Source organism: Martes martes (genome assembly GCF_963455335.1).
Source record: "Martes martes genome assembly, chromosome: 13".
Lineage (NCBI taxonomy): Eukaryota > Metazoa > Chordata > Mammalia > Carnivora > Mustelidae > Martes > Martes martes.
In genome coordinates, this window is record NC_137901.1 from 90,599,906 (window position 1) to 90,621,260 (window position 21,355).

A 21,355-nucleotide genomic window follows, 5' to 3' on the forward strand; every position below is an offset into this window, starting at 1 on the left:
CTACAGGCAGAGTACCCCCCTACAAGACGGACCCACGAGTGATCGGAAAAACTGAGATTCACTTCCAGAACCAGATCAGCCATGGGGATGTCACGGCACCCACGTCACAACCAAAGAAACCGAGGAACAGAGAGACCCAGTACCTAGCCCCGGTTCTCCCCTCTAGGTCTCAGAGCCAGGGTTCAGTCCAGCCAGCCTGGCACCAGAGCCCACGCCCTCGAGGGCCCCGCGTGCTCTGTCCATGTGGTGACGGTCAGGTAGGACGCCGTAGCGGCTGCACGTTCCGATGAGGCCTGTGCCGCAGACCCTACTGCCCCCCCGTCGCTTCCTGCATTTGTTGGCGCCTGGATCTCATATTCCGCTGGGTTTGTGACCCGTGGTCTACGTACTCCAGGACCCTTTATGTAAATTCTATGCAGGTGCGGGGGTCGCACACAGGGGGTGGTAGGTGGTTCCTTCCAGGTAGGGGTGACAAAGAAGTTTTGTCCTTTTTTTCCAAGATTTTATTTATTTATTTGAGAGAGTGAGAGCACACAAGCAGGGGGAGGGGTGGGGAGAGAGGGAGGAGCCCCCCCGCAATATGGGGGTTCGATCCCGGGACCCTGGGATCATGACCCGAGCCGAAGGCAGATGCTTCAGGTTTTGTCTCTTCTGCCCACGATTGGCAGGGTTGCATGGGACAGCTGTGCCAACGTCTGAACGCAAGAGACACGTGCTGAATTCCACCAAGGACGTCGGCCACGGGGCTGGTGCCACGACGTCCATCTCTCTGGACGCAGCCAGGGCGGAGGGCAGGGCCGGCCTCCACTCCTGACCCACTCGGCCCCATTTTCCCAGCAGCCAGGCTCTCTCCACTTGTCTGCATTTTGCCTCCCTAAGGGGAACGTGACTGAGCAAGTGCACTTGGACGGAGATGTCGGGAACGGAGGCATCCCTCTCTCCGAGGAGGGCATTTGCTCTAACGAAGCCCAGCAAGGAGACGGTAAGGCTTGATCCCACGGCATGAAATTTCACGGGAAGGACAGCAACCATCCACGGAGGAGCTATCTCTGGCCGGGAGCTCAGGGTCTCTGAGCGCCCCGTAAGCCATCCCCCACGGAGGAAAGGCCTGAGGGGAGTCCCAGAGCAGAGACGGGCGAGCTCCTCTGCAGGAGACGGACGGTGAACACATCGGGCTCCGCGGCCGACCCGCCTCCCTCGGTGCCGCTCAACTCAGCCATGGGCTGTGGATAACAACGCACGAATGCTCATTCCCGACGCGTGCCCACGGCAGGCATCGTGTGCCAAACCCCGTCCTGGCAGAGGAGGGATGGAGGCAAAAATGGAACAGGACCTGGGCCCGGGGACCACGTGTCTTGGTTTCTGCAGAGGTGTCAGAACTCCGCGTGTGCGGGACGGCGGGACACGAAGCCGCTGAAAGATGGAAGTGGCCCAAGGGTCCCCTGACGGAGGGGCGGCGGGACCAGGTGTGGGCCCCCCACGTGGCGGCGTTATTCGGCCCGAACAAGGGACGGGAGACTGACACCGGCCACACCCCGGAGGAACTGGGAGGACAGCACACGGAGCGCGAGGAGCCAGCCCTGGAAGGACAGCCCCGGAGGCCCCAGAGGGGGTCGGTTCACGGAGACGGACCATACAAGGGAGGCCCGCAGGGGCTGAGGGGCAGGGCCACAGGGGCTGGTGTCCCGTGGGGACAGAGCTTCGGGTCTGCAGGATGACCGGAGTCCTCGAGATGATGGACAAGCACAGGGACGCTCCTAACATCGCAAGCTGTGTGCCTAGCAATGGTTAGGACGGCGCATTTTATGTTCTGTATTTGGCCACAATTAAAAGAATACCCTCTCGTTGTCTCAATGTCCTTGTGCGGAAAAACCCACATGAACGTGAGTGCACGGGGTGGCTGGGAGGCTGGGAGGCGTGGACGCCGGCGCCGCGTGAGGAGCCCCCCACGCAGACGCTGTTTCTATCATTATGGGTAACACAGCTCCCGACACGTAACCCGCAGCTGGGGTCCAGCGCCCCCAGTAAGGCCGAACGGAGCAGGATGTTTTAAAAACCGACAGTCTGACGCAAAGCAGGACAGCTGGAATCCAGGAGCCGGGCCCGTGTGCGGGGAAGACAAGTGTTGTTTCCTATAAACCAGAACATCGACTCTCAGTCAAGCGACGTCAGTTCTGGCCTTAGGAAGTCAGCTGCAGGCAGGGAACACGGCCCCTGGGCATCTGCATAGAGGATGAAAGAGACAGCAACGGAGGACGCCGGGCCGCCCTCCAGGCCGTCTTCCTTCCTTCCTCCCCTGCCCCACCTTCGGACACGTCCCCTGGTGTCTCCACGGAGGGGCCCACCCCACTCAGCAGCTACAGAAGCAAACGTCCCGATGGGGGGGCTTCCTTGCCAACAAGGTGGGCTGAAGAAGGGGTGTGCTGGGAGGTGTCCCCGTCCCAAGCCCCCGCTGGGCCCCGGGGCCTAAGAGGGATCAGTTCACCAACGCAGGTGCGCCCCCGCCCCCTCGGGGCACTACAGGCGGCTCCTACAAGGGAAGGTGAGGAGCCTTAATCCCTTCTAATGCCTGTTCCTTCAAGGGGACTTACGAAGCCATTTGGCTAAACTCCTGGGGAGAAGCAGCGAAGCTACCCGAGGGGCAGGACCACGGCCTGGGGGTGACCACGGGACCACGGGCCCGACAGCCCCTCCCCGGTGGCGGCCCCGTGCGCTGCCGGGTGACAGAGCCCAGCAGTGTCCTGCAGGGCCAGCACCATGTGCCACCGAGGGCTCCCTTCATGCAGGCCCGTGACACCGTCAGGAGCCGCTGACCGGCAGCTGCATACCCAGTGCTGCGGCAAGGAGGTCGAGGGCCAGGCGGAGGGGGCCTGCCTGCCCCTCTCCCTGCCTCCCGCTCGTCTACGCAGCCCTGTCCCAGAAGTGGCTCTCTCCCCCTGCAGGGGTCGGCTCTCTTCTGCGGGGACCAGCCTTGGGAGAAGGTGTCAGGCTGGGCTGGGCCCAGGTCCCAGCTGGGCTGTGTCTGCTGGAGACGCAGGGGAGGACCCTGAGCCAGGGGAGCACCGCACGGACGAAGGCAGGCTCCCCGCCTGGTCGGGGGCGCTGCTGTGGCCTGGGGGAGGCGCCCATCTATCCGGGAGGGGTTGGCGAGAGCCTGGGACCCGAGCAGCCCCAAGAACTCAGCCAGCGTCTCACAGTCCTCCGGCTGCTCCGTCCACTCTCCGTGCCTCGGGACACAGCAGCCACCCACAGTGCCACTCTGGGGATTCTTACGACTCCCCTAGCCCCCGGTGTCTCCGAAGCCCGCTCCCCTTCCTGCTGACCACACACAGAGCTGTCCGGGCCTCCCCTCCCTGCCTCGCCTCTGCAGGTCATGGGCTGGGGTGAGGAGGCTTTGGAACATCAGGGGTCAGGGCTGGGGCTGCGGCGCTGGGCTCGGGGTCAGGGGGCCCCCTGAGTGGGTCCCCAATGGAGCCAGTCCCAGGACTGGAAGGTCTGTTCTCCTTCCAACGGGGTTCCGGCGGAGCCCCATGGACCCTCTCCTCCCACGGGGTGGCCTCTCCAAATGCCTCCCTGTGGCAGAGGCCACACAGAAGGAAGGGGCTCTGTCTGCAGGTGGGGGCTGAGAGACAGAGATGGAGAGTGATGGAGAGAGAGAGACAGAGAGAGAGAGAGATGGGGACAGAGATGGAGAGAGAGAGAGAGACAGAGGGAGAGAGAGATAGAGAGAAACAGAAACAGACAGAGACAGAGATACAGAGAGAGACAGAAACAGAGATAGATATAGAAAGACAGATACAGACAAAAACAGAGAGAGGCAGAGAGATAGATATAGACAGAGAGACAGAGACAGAGAGATCTAGAGAGACAGACAGGACAGAGAGGGGCAGAGACACAGAGAGATAGAAACAGAGAGAGAGATATAGACAAGGACAGACAGAGAGACAGAGAGAAATAAAAGATAGAGACAGAGAGAAAGAGACAGAGCGAGAGGGAGGGGAGGAGGGGCAGAGTAAGAACGTTCTCGTGATGTCTTTTGAGGTTCTGAATAAAATCCCCATAAACTACCCCCAAATCAGGACTTTTCAATTACATCAGCCAACAACATTTTTTGATATATTTTTTTTTTAAACTGAAGTCAGCGTGGGTGGGATTTCCTGTTATTTCCAACCCCGAAGCATCACAACGGATATTACTGCTGACACCCGAAATGCATCCATTAGGGATCTGCTGCCTTTTGAAAACCCGGCATCCTTGGGAAGCAGAAGGTAACATGCCTTCCCGAAATTTACAATTCAGTGCGAATGACTTTTCCAGCGGATTTCCTGCGAGGAGGTTTCGATACGGATGGGGGAGAAGACTCGGGTTTATCCCGCCTCTGGCTGGGAGGGAAGAAAGAGCAAACAGAAGGGAAAAGACTGAAGCTTCACGGCCGACCGTGCCGCTCAGCGGATTCTGGGAGCCCGCACGGGGGTGTGGGTCTTCTCTAAGCACCCCTGGGCTTTCTGCCTCAAGGGTCCCCAAATGACACTGAAGAATCATAAACACAGGGAGCGTCCCCCCACCTGTGCTCCCGGAGCTGCTCAGAGACGGCCGCGTGGGCCTCGGGGTCCGACCTGCAGGCTGTGCCTCTGTCCTTGGGGCAGCGGGTGCACGTCCTTGTGGCCCCGTGTCTCTGCGGGCGATTTCATGAGTCCCGGGATTCCTGGAGTCCTAGGGCATGGATACAGGTGTGGGCTTCTTTGCTGACTGGTACCACGAGCCTAGCTCAGACTGCTCTGCACGAAACGCAGCCATTTCCAGGATCCTCCAGGGAAAGTCTGGCGTGGTCTGGCGGGATCGAACTCTCGGGCGCTGTTGCAAGGATGTGGCTTCCCCGGAGAGTGGCTCCGGCTTCTCTGCTGGTCCCTTTCTTGGGGTGGTCCGACCTGCTTACTGCAGGAGGTCCTGTCAGGGAGGGTTAGCCACAAGGTCAAAAGGAGGGGGACCCCCTCTTTCCTCAGACTCACGCCCGACTCTTCAGAGGGCGCCTCTGTGGCTGGGATTGGGACCAGGTCTCTCCCGGAGCCGACGACGGCCTCTAGAGGGACACAGCGCTTTGTGGCCACACCGGGTCACCCAGCCACCAGAAGTTGGGGTGGACACGGCACCATTTACGTTGCCGGGATTAAGAGCAAAGACATTAAGGAACGTCCTGGAGCAAATGTCACTGTCATAGGTGGAGGGTGGACGGAGGCTGCCGAGAACACGCCCCATGTCCTTCACAGAAATTCGCAGCTTCTGCTGCTCCGAGAGTGCGTCTCCCTGCCCTCGCCCCCGCGTGCCCTCGGCCTGCAGTGTTTCCACGCTGTGTGTCGTCCGGCCGGCCGTGAGCAGACCCAGCCTCAGTGTCCCGGTCTGTCCGCAAGAACGCTTCTGTGGCGCAACCACGTGCGTCCCGCCTTGTCGATCACCGCGCCACTCACTCACGCGTTCGACACACACTTGTTCGGGGCGTCCTCTCTGCCCGGGGTTGTACGTGATGGGGGACGGCGGTGCAGGAAGAGAACCAGACAGCGCTGCCCTCCCAGAGCCTGCTTCCCCGGGAGACCATCAGACAAAGTAAAGTGAAAACATAAATGTGAAAATAGAGAGATCTGCATCGCACACATACAGCTTCGATGAATAAATACAATTGAAAAACACGAGCGGGGCCGGGGAAGATGGTGCTGTGGGGACGTGGGAGAATTTGATCAACTGCCCGGGACAGGCTGGGGAGAAGGGGAAGCGAGGGACACAGCCCTGCGGGGAAGGGAGTTCGGAGCACAGGGCCGGGGGGTCTGTCCCGTCCGAGGAAAGGCCAATCCCCGGGTGTGGCTGGAACAGAGAGAACAAGTGGGAACACAACAAGGGTGAGGTCAGAGTTCAGGCAGGTGGGCGGGACTCAGTGTCCCCACAGTCACTTTGTCTTCTCTGAGACAGGAGGGAAGCGGGGGGGTGTTTGCGAACCGAGTCCCCCCCAAGTGTCGTCAGACTGACGACACTGACTACAGGGGAGAGGAGGCCACCGGGGGGCCCACAAGGAGGACGCTGCATGGACCTGGGAGAGAGATGGGACCGCGGCCTGGGGGCTGGCAGGGCGCCGTGGAGGGTCGGGTCTGGGGCATGTTTGGAAGCTACTGCCAACAGGATTTGCTGGAGGACTGGAAGTGGGGAGAGAGGGAAATCAAGGGCGAGCCAAGAATTGGTCTGCGGCCCCGGGAGGCCCGGCCTGCCCGGTACCCACTGAGGGGATTCTGGAACAGGGGTGAGCGGTGTGTCACGATGCTGTCCTTCCTTCCCATCCCTGCCTTGTCCCCAGCCAGTCACAGGACAGGGACCGTGCCTCTGATTACGGTCCTACTATCATGAACAGGACCCAACATCTGGCGGGGACACCGTTGGCATCTGTCCAATGCTCTCTGCCGATGGACACGCTCCCTGGAGTTCCCAGCGAGCAGAGGGGCTTAGCAGCTCCCATCCAGCACAAGGGGGTCACCGAGCTCAGACCGCTGCTGGGACCCAGAGAGAAGGGGTCACGTGCACTTCCTGCCCCCAGGTGTTTGCTGGAAGGGAGGCTCGGAGGAGGGGGCCAGGCAGCATTCGCCACTGCGGCTCGGAGTCGGGAGTGGGCAGTGGCAGTGTGACAAGCCCGTCCCCCGCCGAGTGCAGCGGCCGGCCGAGCGCCCCCGCCAAAACATCTCCGTGCACGCCTTGGCTTCACCTCAGCTGTGCATTCAATTGTAAAGAGAGAGAAGAGGGCAGGAAAGAAGGGGTCCAGGGAATGTACAGGAAGGACCACCCTCCGTGCACCCCCAGCTGCAGAGCTGTCCCAGGTTGGCCAGGGGAGTGGGGACCGGCATCTTCTCTTCCTGCCTCGGCTGGCACTGTCGGTCACAGCTGGGGTGACTAAGTGCACGCTCGCCCCACCCCCACTGACTCGGCACATACGCTCCCTGCTGTGCAATCATCCCAGAGCACGGCCGCACACCCACCAGGCTGGGTCTGGCCCCCTTCCCAGTCCCTGCAGCCCTCCACGGCCTCCCCAGGGACTGGGACGAGGCCCTGGGCACTTGGCAAACACGAAAGGTCAGGAGCTTTGCACACCTTGCTGAGCCTCCAGACACCACTGGAATGGGCAGGGAGGGGCCGCAGGACCCCCTGCGGTCACCACCGCGGACTCCGGCAGGGCCGGGGGAGCGGGGCAGGGAGGTGTCCACTTGCCTTGATCACGTCTTCGTCGGACGACCGGCACTCCACAGACGTTAGCAGGTCGGTCACCGTGCCGTCCTCCTCCACCGACACCACCTTCACTGGAACGGCCACCGTCTTCCCCGTGAGGATGGCTGTGTTTAGGACCTCAGCCTCCTGGAAGACCAAACACACCCTGCCATCACATACCTTCTCCGTGCGACGGCCGCCCGCCTCCCCACGAAGGACCCCAGCACCTGCACGGCCCGGAGTCACCGAGGGAGAACAGGATGGGGAAGGGGACCCCATGGGAAGGGAAGGAGCAAATTTATCACACGTGTTGTGTTTGACCAGCCTCCCCGTCAGCCAGAAGCTTTTGACTGCTTGGCAAGAGTGGACATGTTCAGTCCCAGACCAGACCAACCCTCTTAGCATTCCCTCCGTGTGGCAGATGGCACAGAGAGGTTGTGTCACTTGCCCGAGGTCACACAGCCCGGCAACAGGTGGGATTTGAACCCAGGAAGTCCAGCTGCTGAACCCACGTGTCAGCTATGCCAGGATGTCTGAATTGAGACAAAATGATGCCACCGTCAGCCATGAACTGTTGACCAGGGGAGCAAGGGGCCCTAAAAGCAGCGGAGATTAGCCCCACCCACGGCCTGTCCCGCGTGCAGCATGCACTCGGAGACAGAGACCCTCGCTCTCGGAGCTCTGTTGCACTGGCCATCTTTCCCTTCCTGTCCCTCCTCGGGGCTCTTATTGGGTTCTGGCCTCTGTGTATGTCTGGAACTCGACTACGGCTCCAACCACATGCTCGGCCCCCCGACATGACATGTGCGTACAACAGACATACACACCCACACAGACATGCCTGCCCGATGCGTCCTCTGCTGCTCAGCTCAAGGTGTCCCGCGGGACGTCCCTGCTTGCTCTCGTTATTCAATTTAGAGCCCCTCAGAGCCCAGGACACACGGGCACAGTTTCTCCTCTGGGGCATCTCACACCATTGGTGTCTTACTTAGAACTGGTCAATCGGAGACCTCTCTTCTAGGCCAGAAGCTCCGGCGGACTGGTCTGCCTTCCGCTCCCCAGCGCCTGGCACAGTGCTAGCTGCCACGAGTAGTACATTATCAGCAGGACATGTGGACAAGGACTTGGCCGGGAGGACTGGAATCCACGCCCTGCCTCCCTGGTCTCCGGCCCTTAGTCCTGTGCATGGACCCAGGACCTCAGGCTGCACGTCCCAGACACTGAGCAGCGGCCCTCACTCTGCCCCTGTCCCCAGTGCACCTCTCCCTTCTTCAGGTCCTCCTACAGAGATCACAGGAGATCATAGGAGTCCATTTCTTAGATAGAGAAAACTGAGCCCCAAGAACCAGAAATGAGTCTCCTTCCCATCTGCAGGGACTGTCTCCCCCAATCACACGAAGATCAAAGTCCCCATATAACCCACAGCCTCTGTCATCTAGCCTCCCGAATTCTTGTCCACGGAGTTCCTGCTCAGTGCTGTGAACTGCGGGCCAGCGGTGTCCCCGAGAGGGGCTGTGTTGGCACAAACACAGGGGCTTCTTCTGTGGCCCGACCTTGTCTGGCCTATCCTCGGGGGAACAGCAGTGAGACGCCTCAATGGATACTAGGAGACACGTCTCTCTTAGGGCCAGGCTTGCACGGGGTCTTGATAATTTGATTTTCATGTGAAGTCGCAAATTCCCATTTAGGAGCATGTTAGAGGAAGAGATAGAAATGTATCATCCTAACATTGCATAACTGTTTTTCTTATGTTAACTTTGTATTTCTTACATAAGGTCTTACTTTTCCTTTATAGGACTCGTTCATCTTATAATTAGCTCATTTGGTGTAGATTTGAATGTGAAACTATATATATGGGTTTTGGTTTTTTTTTTTTTTTTTTTTTTTTTTTTGGTTATTTAACTCGGAAAGAAAAACCGCAGTTTGGAATGTTCCCGAATTTCAAAGACCGTGCCTTCCACTGCCTCACTCTGCAAAAGCTTCTAGATGCCCATTGATTATGCACTTGTTTTCTTTCTCCCCCCTTGCTGGTGAGTTCCCAGCCTGATGTGATTTCATTCTGGGCACAAGCAGCGTGAAAGGATAAAGGGATGAAGTCAGAATGTGACGCTACTTCCCGCCGCCTCTGGGGATGGAAACCCCGCGTCCCTGTTCCTACTGAAATGGTGGAGATCCAGGAGAATCATTCACGCTTTGGGAACAAGTGGGGAATCGCTCCTTGACTGTCTGGCCCAAACTGGCTCATTTCAAAGGAAAGCACGGAGCGGGAGCTCAGCCTTATGACTCTGGACACCTGCTTCAGGGAAGAGGAAGATGATTTCGCTTATGTCCGGTGGAAGCAGCAGCAGCAGCCGACAGCAAACCCCAAAGGACATTCAAATCGGCATGGTCGGGACCAACCCCAGGACTCACGGGCGAGCGGGTGCAGGCCCAGAGGTGGGGGACGCCTCTGGCTGGTTGCCTCGCTCTGCCTGCAGGATCCCATGGGATCGGCACCGGGGCTGTCAGGCCTTCCCCACCTTCTCTGTGCATTCCCAGGTCTTCGAGGCCATCACCCTTCTCTCCGGCGTAGCTTTGCTCTCCCAGGAAGGTGAAGGGCGTGTCTCCAGGCAAGAGGTGGTGGGAGTGCCCAGCATGGCCTTGGTTCAGGTTGAGATATGCCCACAGCTAAGTTGCTGATCTGACCCCAGAAGTCCCCGGCAAGTTCACTGCTTTGTCGCCATGGGTCACCCTTACCCCAACCCCTCAGAGCGAGGAGGGCAAGGCCGGAAGGTCTTGGGAAAGCTCCATCTCGGTGCTCACTGGGAGCCCCGAGGACCCCCTGGGTATCTCAGAGCTGCAGAGAACATCAGGCCATCCAGAGGCCAAGAGGAGGCACAAAGGGAGGAGAAGGTGACAGTGCTTTGAGGCGACCTAGTAAGAGAGACCAGAGATCCTTATCTCGCACCATCTACTGTAAGGAAACATGGAGTGGCCCGATTTTGCCGGAGAAATGACAGCTCCCCTCTTGGATCCGCTCTAGCACAGATTCGAGGAAGGGATTCGAGGTCGGGGCGGTGCAGTTGCGGGGGGCGGTTCAGGAAGTGTCCGTAGGGGAGTCGGGAAGAGACAGCCAGGAAGGTGTGTGCGCCTCTGCCAGCTACCACGGTGGGCCGCTGGAGCCGGTCCTGCGGGGACCACGCCGCGTTGCAAAATACACCATGTGTGTTATATACTTCCATATGTGCAGACATATTATCACACATTCCCTTGCAGGGAATTACCTAAAATACACACCTAAAAATAGTTCGGCGTAGGGGCGAGGGAGCTGGGCGATTTATATGGAGCCTCCTGAGAGCTGCTCCCGGGGCCAGCGTCCCTGGCACGTCCAGCCTGCTGCGTGTGTGGGCAAAGCAGCCTCCCCCGGTTTCCAAGGATGCTCCTGGCAGACGGCAGTCCGGGGCCCTGTGCCGTGCTGGGGTGTAAGGGACGTGCGTGGGGCGGAGGGCTGAGGAATAAAACTGAGGACTGCTGTCTCGTCGGGAGGGCGGATGGATTAGAAGCAGAATTAGAGAGCCGGCTTGTTGGTTTCATTTCCTCCTGCCTCCCAGCACCCCGATTTCCCGCCTCGTGAACCCAGTCACGGATTCATGATCACCCTTCCTTCCAAATTCATCTGAAAACAGAGGAGAGGAAGGTGATGGAGACAGAAAAACACAGCCCCGGGGCCTTCTAACCCGCACCCCGAGGCTGAGCTGTGTGTTAGAGATGGTCTGTCGCCCACCCTATGTGCACCTGCCTTTCTACCCTCCTAGCGAAACCCTGATTTTGTCTGAGCCTGCAGGATGTCCAGCTAAAATTACTGCATTTTGGGGGGCTGCCCTTCATTTGTGACACAGTTCTGGTCCAGGAGATATAAATGGAAGTCACTGGACGAGGCTTCCAAAAAAGTTTGTGAAAAAAAGCAGATTCTAAATGTTCTTTTGTGTTTTCCCTTTTCTCCCGCTGCCAAGCACAGATTATCCTGGCTTTGGGGCTCTATCTTGAACCCCCATAGTGAGAGCGTGCAGCTAAAAGACACATGGCCCAGCATCACATTAGGGTCAAGGGCAGGGAAGCTGTTGTTGGAGAGCTGGGTGGGACTCCAGCCTCTGACACTGCCCGGCGGGTGACCTCGGATGGCTCACCTGACTCTTGGTGCCTAATTAGCTTCAGTGATGGAATGAGGATAACGCAGTGCCCGCCTCCGCCTCCCGTGTCGGCCCGGGGTTTCGGGGAGTCACCAGTGTTGGGGAGTTGGTGACAATGACTGGTGCCTCTTCTGTCCTCTTTGAGTGTCTGATAAACACAGGTGTGAGTGGCGGCTGCCTCAGAGTGCACAGTGTCCTCCCACCACCCACGTCCACTCAGAACCTCAGGATACGACCTCGTTTGGGAAGAGGGTCTCTGCAGCTACGACGAGTTAAGTTCACAGGAGGTCCTCCTGGAAGAGGGTGGCCTCCTCTAACAACAGCTGTCTTTGTGAGACAAGAAGACACAGACAGAGCCCCCCGGAAGGCGGCTCTGGGAGGGCGCGGGTGGGGATCAGGGTCGTGCTTCCGTAAGCCGAGGAACATCGAGGATGCCAACAGCCGCCGAAGCTGGGAGAGACCCGCAAGGATTCTCCCCAGGAGCCCTCAGAAGGGGTGTGGTCCTGCCGACCCCCTGAGTGTGGACTGTGACCTCCAGAAGGCGAGGAACAGACGTCTGCTCTTTTCAGCCCCGGTGTTTCTCGTACTTTCTAATGGTGGCCCCAGGAACCAGTGAGCGGCCGAGCCCAAGGTAAGGGATGTGGACGCCAGCCGGAGGCATCCTAACACCGATCCTGGACTCTGCCTCCAAACGCACGGCAGGGGAAAGACTATAAGATCTTGCTCTCAGGTAAGTCCTGTCTGATACGCGGCGCCAGAAAGATACCCTTGTGTTTCTCGGGTCTTGGGCTGAAATCAGCAAATCAAACAGCTTCTTGTCTCTATAGAGTGGGGAGAAAACCACTTTTTTGCCTTCACCGTCATCGTGGCCCCTTGGGAGATCTCGGGGCCGTGTGTGTTGAACCAGATGAGGAAGGTTGGAAGGAATAAAAATGAACACGGCGTTCGCGCCACGGCTGCTTCCCCCTGACAAGAGCTCCCCAAGTAGGCTTCGAGCATCCCTTGGGAGGGTGGCTGCTCGTCCCCACAGTATAGGAAGCTGGTGCAGATTAGGCACTGGTGAGAGTCCCCGGGACACAGCAGCCCACGGCCCTGTCCCCTCGCCTCCACGCCCAGAGTTTCACACCCCAGACTCCCTGAGAAAGGAAACAGGAAGATGGGCATCGCGAGGGAGGGGAAGTGGAGTTAATTGGTAACTTGTTTTACTTAGATCCACACAAGGAAGCAGTTCCTACAGGGGCCACTATGGAGGACGTGAGTAAGGGGACAAGCTCCCCGCATCCTCTCCAGCACCCCCCGGCAGGACTTCAGAGAACTACTGAGGCAGAGTTCCTGATAACATTGTTTATTCTGAGTCCCTGGGATCGCAGCTTCGGTTTTTGCCTGCCCAACCCGTTCTCCAGAACAACACATCATTATCCTTCGGGGAAAGTTTCCCTTCTCCTTGGGACCGACAGACACAGCCACCCTCTCCCTGGGCCGGGAGTCGGCAGGCACCCCCGAAGCCACACAGGCAGCCTCAGCACCACCCCCACCCCCCGGGAACGGGAATTCCATTTGAGGGGAGCGGGCAGGAGCCGCGGGTGCTCGGCTCTCATTCCCGGTCAGCAGCGCCTAGAAACCTTCGTTTCCCTGTTAGCCGCATTTCCTCTGCTCTCTGGGAGAGCCCACGTTCTTCCAGCCGGGGGTTCTCGTGTTAAGTGTTCTCAACACACGCGCATACAGTAATTATAATAAGGGACATTCCGTAAGGTGACGCCTACATCTGCGACCTCCAGAGCCGTGCTAGTTCCGCGGGGGTGTGAACTTACCCCAAACTCACTGAGTTACACACATTAAACATGCGCACCTTCGCATATGTCAAGTAGTTAATAAAACCCCCAAACTTCACCAGAATCAATTTCTTTTGCTTATAAGCAAAAGTGTCTAATTAATAAAGATGCCTGGGGAAGGTGGTTCAAAGGGGCTCCTTCCAGCTCTCACTGAGAGGCAGACTTAGTATTTCTGAACAATTATCAACCTCAGCTTGCAAACTGGATATTGCATTTAGTCTGAATCTTCCCGAAAACAGACCCGGAGACCGGCTCTTGGTGGCGTTAATTTATCTGCACGGAGTGGGAGGGGCAGATGGGGGAGGGGAAGGAGGAAGAGCCCACAGGAGGTGGTGCCGTCCAGCCTGCGGCAGAGACCCAGGGAGCCAGCATCTCCAGGGGCTTGGCCTTCCAGAATTGTCCGACTTGAGGCCGGAAGCACGCATTCTCCCCAGGGGTGTCACTGCCACCCTTAGGCAGGGCTCCCAGGACATCAGAGAAGTCCCGGAGGGAAACGCGGAAAGTGGTCTGGCGTGACTCGAGATGGACCAGGTCAGGGAACCGTCCAGCCTGGAAGGAGGCGAAGGGCATGAGGCTCAGCTTCCAGGATGGACTCGGGTGGTTATAAAGTTCTTGCATGTCAGGAGCGAACGGCCCCTGATAGAGTCTGGGACAAGTATTGTGCTACTTTCTTAAAAAAGGATCACGCCTAGGCGTTCTTGTTTGCATGGACCTGTGGCCAGAATCTACAGTAAATCAGGCAGCAGGTTTCGGAAGGAATGCTTCTTCTCTTGTCTGCCGACAATCCTCGGAGGAACTAAACACTCATGTAACAAGACCCGACCAAATGCCCCAGCAGCGTCCGACCAGGTCCTCAGGGAGTGAAGACCTGACAGGTCCTGCGTCGAGGAACCACACGGACTGGGTGGACACCAGCTGGGGAGCTGCACCACGAGGCTCTGGGAGCACGCACATTTCAGATCTACCTACAGTTTGCAGCATCATTACTCCCCTCCTGATACGTCTCTGACTTCCTGTATTGCTGATATATTTGTTCTACAGAATATACGCTCCATTTCTCCCATACTTATTCCTTCTTCAAGAATATCTTGGAGGAGGTTTTGAGGAACCTCCATACAGTTTTCGAGAGTGGCTGTTGAAAACAGAGCTACCCTACGACCCAGCAGTCGTACTACTGGGTATTTACCCTAAAGATACAAACGTAGTGATCCGAAGGGGCACATGCACCCGAATGTTTATAGCAGCAATGTCCACAATAGCCAAAGTATGGAAAGAACCTAGATGTCCATCAACAGATGAATGGATAAAGATGTGGTATATACATACAATGGATACTATGCAGCCATCAAAAGAAATGAAATCCTGCCATTTGCGATTACGTGGATGGAACTAGAGGGTATTATGTTTAGTGAAATAAGTCAGTCAGAGAAAGAGAATTATGATATGATCTCCTTGACATGAGGAATTTGAGAGGCGGGGGGGCAGTTTGGGAGGGAGAGAAGGAAAAAATGAAACAAGATGGGATCAGGAGGGAGATAAACCATAAGAGACTCTTAATCTCAGGAAACAAACTGAGGGTGGCCAGGGGGAGGGGGTTAGGGAGAGGGTGGCTGGGTGATGGACACTGGGGAGGATACGTGCTATGGTGAGTGCTGTGAATTCTGTAAGTCTGACGATTCACAGATCTGCATCCCTGAAACAAATAATACATTAAAAATACATTTAATACATTAAAATACATTTAAAAAAAAAGAATATCTTGGAAACCACCATTGGTTTTGAGAGACACTGTGTGAGTCAAGGATCTTAGCTGCAGACCACAGAATCCGCTCTCGCTCGTTTCGGCAGGAAGGGATTTGCAGAGGATGCGGCATTGTTGATGGGGTTGAAAAAATGGAGTCCGGCTGACCTCCCAAGATCAGGGTCTGCAGCCACTCAGTGAGCCTGCTGTGGACGGCCGCTTCCGCCCCGATCAGGAAGCTGGGAAGTCAGCAGACTGCTGTAGACCTTGTTACTGCTCCCCCAATCCCACATACTTCCTCTTCCCCACACTGGAGAGGAAGCATCGCACAGGCACATCTAATTGGCAGAGACAAAATCCCAAGTCTAATCCCTCAGGGACACTGTTCTCTCCCAGGGAGGCAGAATAAAACAGATTTTTGGAATTTGCTTAGAGAACATGAGATTTACACAGCAAGGGGCTGTAGGAACCTAGAGAGAGTACCTTTGGGGCAGCTACAAATGGGAGTTTTTCACAATCTCTATCAACATGACATATTCGGCTGTCTTCCTGATGTTTAAGTACAAAAAAGCCATATTCTGCTAAGTCGATTAATTCTCTGTAATTAAAATTTTATATCGGCATCATTTACCCTCTGCTCTTGACCCACCTCTGACAACACAAACAAGCAGCACGTTATCGTTCTCTGTCCACCGCAGACGGGATTCTAAGACATCAAATGTCCAAGGGACAGAAGATGCAGGGATTCAGTTTCATATTAAAACAGTATATTCCGCACAGGTAAAGACGGATGCTCATATCCAGCGTAGAAATGATTTTTTCTCCCTCCTGCCAAATTATATCGTACTCGAAGGTGATATTTAACCTAGGGGTAGGGGGTCCTAAAGGAGACGTTCCTGACCGATCAGTCTGGATACGGATGCGTGGGCCCTGCAGGGGGATTCCAGTTCACGGAAGAGAAGGACAGCTCAGAAAATACGCCATTTGCACCGCCCTATTTTCCATAACCCTCGAAGCCGGAGCCGTGTGGACAGCTGCAGCTGTTAACCTGTGAGGATCACCGTTGTCTGTTACTCTGGGTCGGGACCATAAAGCTTTGATGCGGAGTTCCCGGGCTTTCTCACCAGCGGCTGCACTGAGGGAGGCTGCCTGTTCCAGACGGAGCAGCCACAAGAGGGTTGAGCCCCTGTGAGCCTGGTGACCCCAGGACCCGGAGGAAGAAGAGCTTCCCACTGACGCACAGAGCACAGAAAGCCAGAGTAATAAATACGCTTTCTTTGCCTTCAGGCAATGGGACTTTCGGAGGTATAACCTAGTTCTAGCCCGACTAACACCGACCACTTCCCAACTTCATTTTCCAAACAATAAAAATATTCATTAAATTCTGAGCTATAGATGCCCCAAGCCAAAACAGACTGCTCAGGCTTGAGGAGCCAACAACATTCCTTCCGCGTGCTGCCTGGCTCGCCCTCGTTCTCCTGGCTTCAGCTGTAACGGGCTTGGGCACACCCAGCCTGACTCGGAAACCAAACGTCCCCGTGGCTTCTCTCTTCCTCAACATGACTTCTCAACTCTGGCTAATTTCCTAAATCTCTTCGATTCATTTCCCAATGAAGACCAATGACCTGACGGATACAGTCATGGCTCGTCACCCTGTCCTTGCCTTTTGCCTGTTTGTTCAAGCTCTGTAATTCCAGCCTGGGCCCCCCATAAACAACAGACACGTTAGAGATGGTGGGGGCTGGTTTCTCATTCACACGCCAGGAAACAGGAGAGCTAGCAGAAGGCCTCCGAAATATCACCTCTCGGGGTGCCTGGGTGGCTCAGTGGGTTAAGCCTCTGCCTTAGGCTCAGGTCATGATCTCAGGGTCCTGGGATCCAGCCCCGCATCGGGCTCTCTGCTCAGCAGGGAGCCTGCTTCCCTCTCTCTCTGCCTGCCTCTCTGCCTACTTGTAATTTCTGTCTGTCAAATAAATAAATAAAAATCTTAAAAAAAAAAAAAGAAATACCACCTCTCATTTGGGCATCATGCTTCATCACTGTAAAGAACCTGTGTACTTCTTTTATTTTACCTTTATTTGTATTTTTTTTTTTAATACGGAACAAACTGGTGTGTCATCCTTGCACAAAGGCCGGGCTAATCTTCTCTGTGTCCTTCCGGTTTTCTTCTCTGTGCTGCCGACGTGAGCGCCTGTGACTGCTTTTAGCAAGTGGGAGAATCAGTCAACCTGGCCCGCGTTGCAAACGCATTTATAAAGCACTCTGGTTTTAAAAGGACATTAGCCTGTCAGCTTCACGGCTGTGGCCCAGTACGGAGAATTACTGCATGTTAGCCACCATACCAGGTAAAGTAAAATTATCCCTCCTCCCACAGGGAAGCAGCAAGATGCCACACAGCCGAGCCCACATGAGGCCGGCCACGGCGCACGCCTTCCACCGGGCAGGCTGTCTTCTGGAAGCAGTTGATAACGAGCCAGATGCGAGGTGCTTATTCTTGTCTATGTGAATTAAGATTTTTTTATCAAGGTCAAGCAACCTCATTGTTCAAAGACAACATTTGTGAAAAGGTTTATCATAAGATGCCACAAAAGGCCATCCCGATCCCCATTCCTTATCCCTGTTCTGCTCCCCTCGGGTCATCACTTTCCACTCCTCGGTGAGGAAGGCTTATCAGCCGTCTCAGCAACACGCTATCCTCCACGTTCTGCGAAGAGGCGGCTCAGTCATTATCTGGATTTCTGGCACGACAGTTGGAATCTCATCTCTCTCTCCTTTCTCAACCAGTATAATTAGATTCCTGTTTTGGTTCCCCCGTTGGCTTTATTTATAACTCAAGCACGCACGCCTCTGGTGGAGAGATAACGTGTCAGCTCCTGAGTGGTTGTGTCTGTAGAGGCTTGGGCACTCCTTCTGAGCAGCGGCAGGGTGGGAGCTCGGGTAGCCCAGGCCTTCGGTGCAGGCTGGCCTCGGGGACCCACGCCTGCCGACGACAATGTCAAGCCGGTGAGGCTGTGTTCCTTGGAAGGCTCCGCCGCAGAAAGTGATTGAGCTTCCGCTCGTTTTTTCTCTCCTGTGATGCTTGCAGAACTCAGCCACCAAGGTGCACAGAAGCCCAGACCCACGGAGGGGCCAGTGCAGGTGGTCTGGTCCATGGCCACGGCCACGGCCACAATCCAGCACCCACCCCCCCAGAAGAGTCCACAAGGAAGACTTTGAGAGGACTCCCCTCCCCAGCAGAAGGCCCTGAGCTGAGTCCCTTCGACTCCCAGAACGCTGATGGAAACGCATGTGGCTGCCCCCTCGTGTCTCCCCAGAAAACCCTGCCCCACGCACCCTATGAGCCCGGCTCCAACTCCCGTCCGTTCTTCCTGCCACCCCGACCTTCCAACGTTTCTCATTCTGAGCTGATGCTCTCCAGGTTGATAACATCTACCCTGTGTCCTGAAGTACAATGAAGCTTCCCGTGTTCTGTACACAGGTTGAATCTAGAAGCTGAACACGGGTAACGGATCTCTGATTCACACAAACGTCGCTCACCGCGCACGGAACGGGGTCCCCAGAGCCCAGGCTGCTGCTGTGTGGGGCCAGAGAATTCCAGGCTGAATTGTGTCCTGGGACGGAATCTTGTTTCCTCCTCCTATTTCTGTGTCCTGGCACGACCGTTTGCCTTTTCTGCTTTTCCTTTACTAGATTCAGGGCTTGTTTTGATAAATAAATGCACCAAAGGATGGGGGAAACTTTTAACATGCAGAAGCAGGAGGGAAATCCTTGATTTGACTTCCTGTTGGTGGCAATTAAAGTGTAGCGACCGCAGGGCTTTTTAGGGCTAGAGCCGGCTGGCTGTACGTGTCCTGTACCCTTGGAAACTAAGTATAAATAAATTTCTTACATTGTAGCTTTTTATACCGGTGGAGCTTCCTATTAAAAACGATCCCAAGATAATAAGCTCAAGGTCCAACTCAAATGCTACGTCGTTCTTAATGCTTCCGGGTGGAAATAATCAGTGTTATTGTTTCTAGTTTATTAAAGATATTACGTACAATAAATTTTATGTGCAGGCAGTAGAGCTTAGGGTGAGGTACACTGGCTCGCGCTCAAGATGGTGTGACGCGGAACCCTGCTTTCCATACCTGCTAGGTCCATGACGGTCGGCAAACTGTCTGTCTCCTTATCTCTACAACAGGGACCATGAACGGTTCTGTGTTACTGGCTGCAAGTGAGGACTGCGTATGTGAAAGCCACTTAGGACCATGAACGGCAGGTGGCAAGAAAGCATGTGTTGGCCTGGTTACGACTGTCCACGCCACCTGACCCCAGGATTTCTGCCAGCCGTGGAAGCAGGAACCGGACAAGAGAGGCCAGCCCGAATGACGTGAGCCCCCGCTTGGCACGGCTAGGTGACCTTGGGCACGTGCCCTTGACCATGCACCCTCTTGGGGCCAACCGTCCTTGTCTTAAAAGATCTAAATGGCATCTGGTAGGAGACCACCCACAAGGCTCTCCACTAGGGCCGCCTGGGGGCAAACCCCAGCTGTGCTATTTCCTACAAGTCGTGTGATTCTGCGAATTGCTTCCACACTTGTAGCTCCTTTTCCTCCTACGGAAAGTGCGGTTCTAGGTAGATTCTACCTCGGACGGGTCTCGTGAGGGGCGGCGGGCACCTAAACACAAGCCAAGTGTTCAAACAGTGCTCGGCGTTACCAATTTTTCAAGAAGGTTGGTTACTATTAGCCGTATGATAAGACATGCAGTGACTTACAGGAATTCAGTATGCTCTTGGCAAGAGGAAAAAGCGAGAGAGAGGAAAGGAGAGAAGTAGGAGCAAGGGAAGGGGAGAGGCCGGGACACATCACCGCCACGCCCCGTTGTGAGCTCGGGCTCTGTCCTGGAGCGAGGGGGGGTGGCTGGAACCCACGCCACCTACAGGGTGAGCACCTGACCACCCGGACAGGAACCTCAGCCTCCAAGCTGCATTTTTTGCACACAGCTTCCCCAAGCATAAGCCTTCGTCCTCACTTGGCGCTCAACCAAGGAGCAATAATCTGTTTCAACACCGAAGGAAACACGGAGGTTATAGAGATTGTAGTTTTTGGGTGCTCTGAGGAGTTTTCAAAGGCAATGTGGATTGCGTGCTAATTTCACTGGCCGCGTTCACTCCTGGCTGAGCCAGGGCTCCGCCGTCCTGGGCGGTGAGTTCTGTCCAGTGTCTGGTGCATGCGAGCTTGCCGTAGGACGGCTGGATGACACAGGCTCATGAGTTCATTCCTCGTGCAAATCGACGTCAGGTTTATTTCTGGAAGAACCTCTGGGCAGGACCCCAGGGCAATGCAGCTTGGACCTTGAGCTTTTTTGCCCATTTGTGCCTTCTCGTGGGGATTTTCCGAGCCACCAGGTAAGGACACACAGGCATGTCAAGAGATGGGACAATTCTCATAGAGCCTGCTCTTGTCTCCACGGCCACCGTATCCTGGCCAAGACAAGTATCCTGGGACATGGCATCGAAACTCTGCTTTTATCCATAACCAGGTGAGCCAGGATCGCACGTTCAATCAGAAGGAGATCTTAGCTCTACGGAAGAGTTGCCTTGCAGGAACACAAAGCTAGGTTTGCAGGATTCCTGATTTTCTGAGAGAAGCCAGGAATGGATCTTTTTAGGTAAAAGCTCCTGATTTTCGTACTTGGCTCACCTTTTGTAAAAATCACCGAGAACTCTGAACACAACACACGTACAGGGTGCGTGGACCTATGTGGGCTTGTAGGCTTGTAGGATACAGTAGGTGACTTGTATCCTCGTAGATGGTAATCACCCCGTGAGGTCCCTTTTGGACCAAAAAGGGCGAGATTTGGATCTCTTGCCTGGTTGCCTGCACTCCCCAGGAAGGAGAGTATTTTCCCAGGACCCCGGTCCATTTCTCCGGGTCACCCTGTGTGGCCCCCGCTGTCTGGGAACGACGCCTCCTTTATTCTGTGCCACCTGAAGGGATGGGGAATCACAAAAGCACTGCTCAGTTTTGCATAAGTAATTTCAAATCTTATTTAGCATCGAGTTTCAGAATTAAGGAGCTAAGTGACAGCTGTTTAATTAACTCCTTAAGCTGATTAGAGTACGTTACTGAAATCCCCTCCAGGAGGAGCACGGAACTGTGGGGAGATCCTCGGCCAGGCTCCTGCCACTGTTCAAACTCCATGAGCTGCTAAGCCAATTGCCAAGCGTTCTTGACATCCTCGAGGATGTGGTCAAATAGAGATTTTTATTTACTACATTAACTGCTACAGAAGACTCTTTAGAGATGCTAAGCAAACAGGTTCTACATTAAAAAAAAAAAGAAAGAAAGAAAAAAGGAGTCCACTGGGAGTTTCTCAAAAAGCACTTT

At 55.5% G+C, this 21,355-nt stretch overlaps 1 protein-coding gene across 1 annotated transcript in view; it reads right to left on the reverse strand.

Moving 5' to 3' along the window:
• The window catches only part of TMEM132D (transmembrane protein 132D), a gene marked incomplete at both ends in the record, with an annotated part of 576,289 nt that overhangs the window by 77,834 nt on the left and 477,100 nt on the right, over positions 1 to 21,355 (reverse strand). The window contains one exon of the mRNA XM_080821223.1: positions 7,243 to 7,386. Coding sequence (XP_080677349.1) covers positions 7,243 to 7,386 — 144 coding nt within the window. The remainder of the gene's footprint in view (positions 1 to 7,242; positions 7,387 to 21,355) is intronic.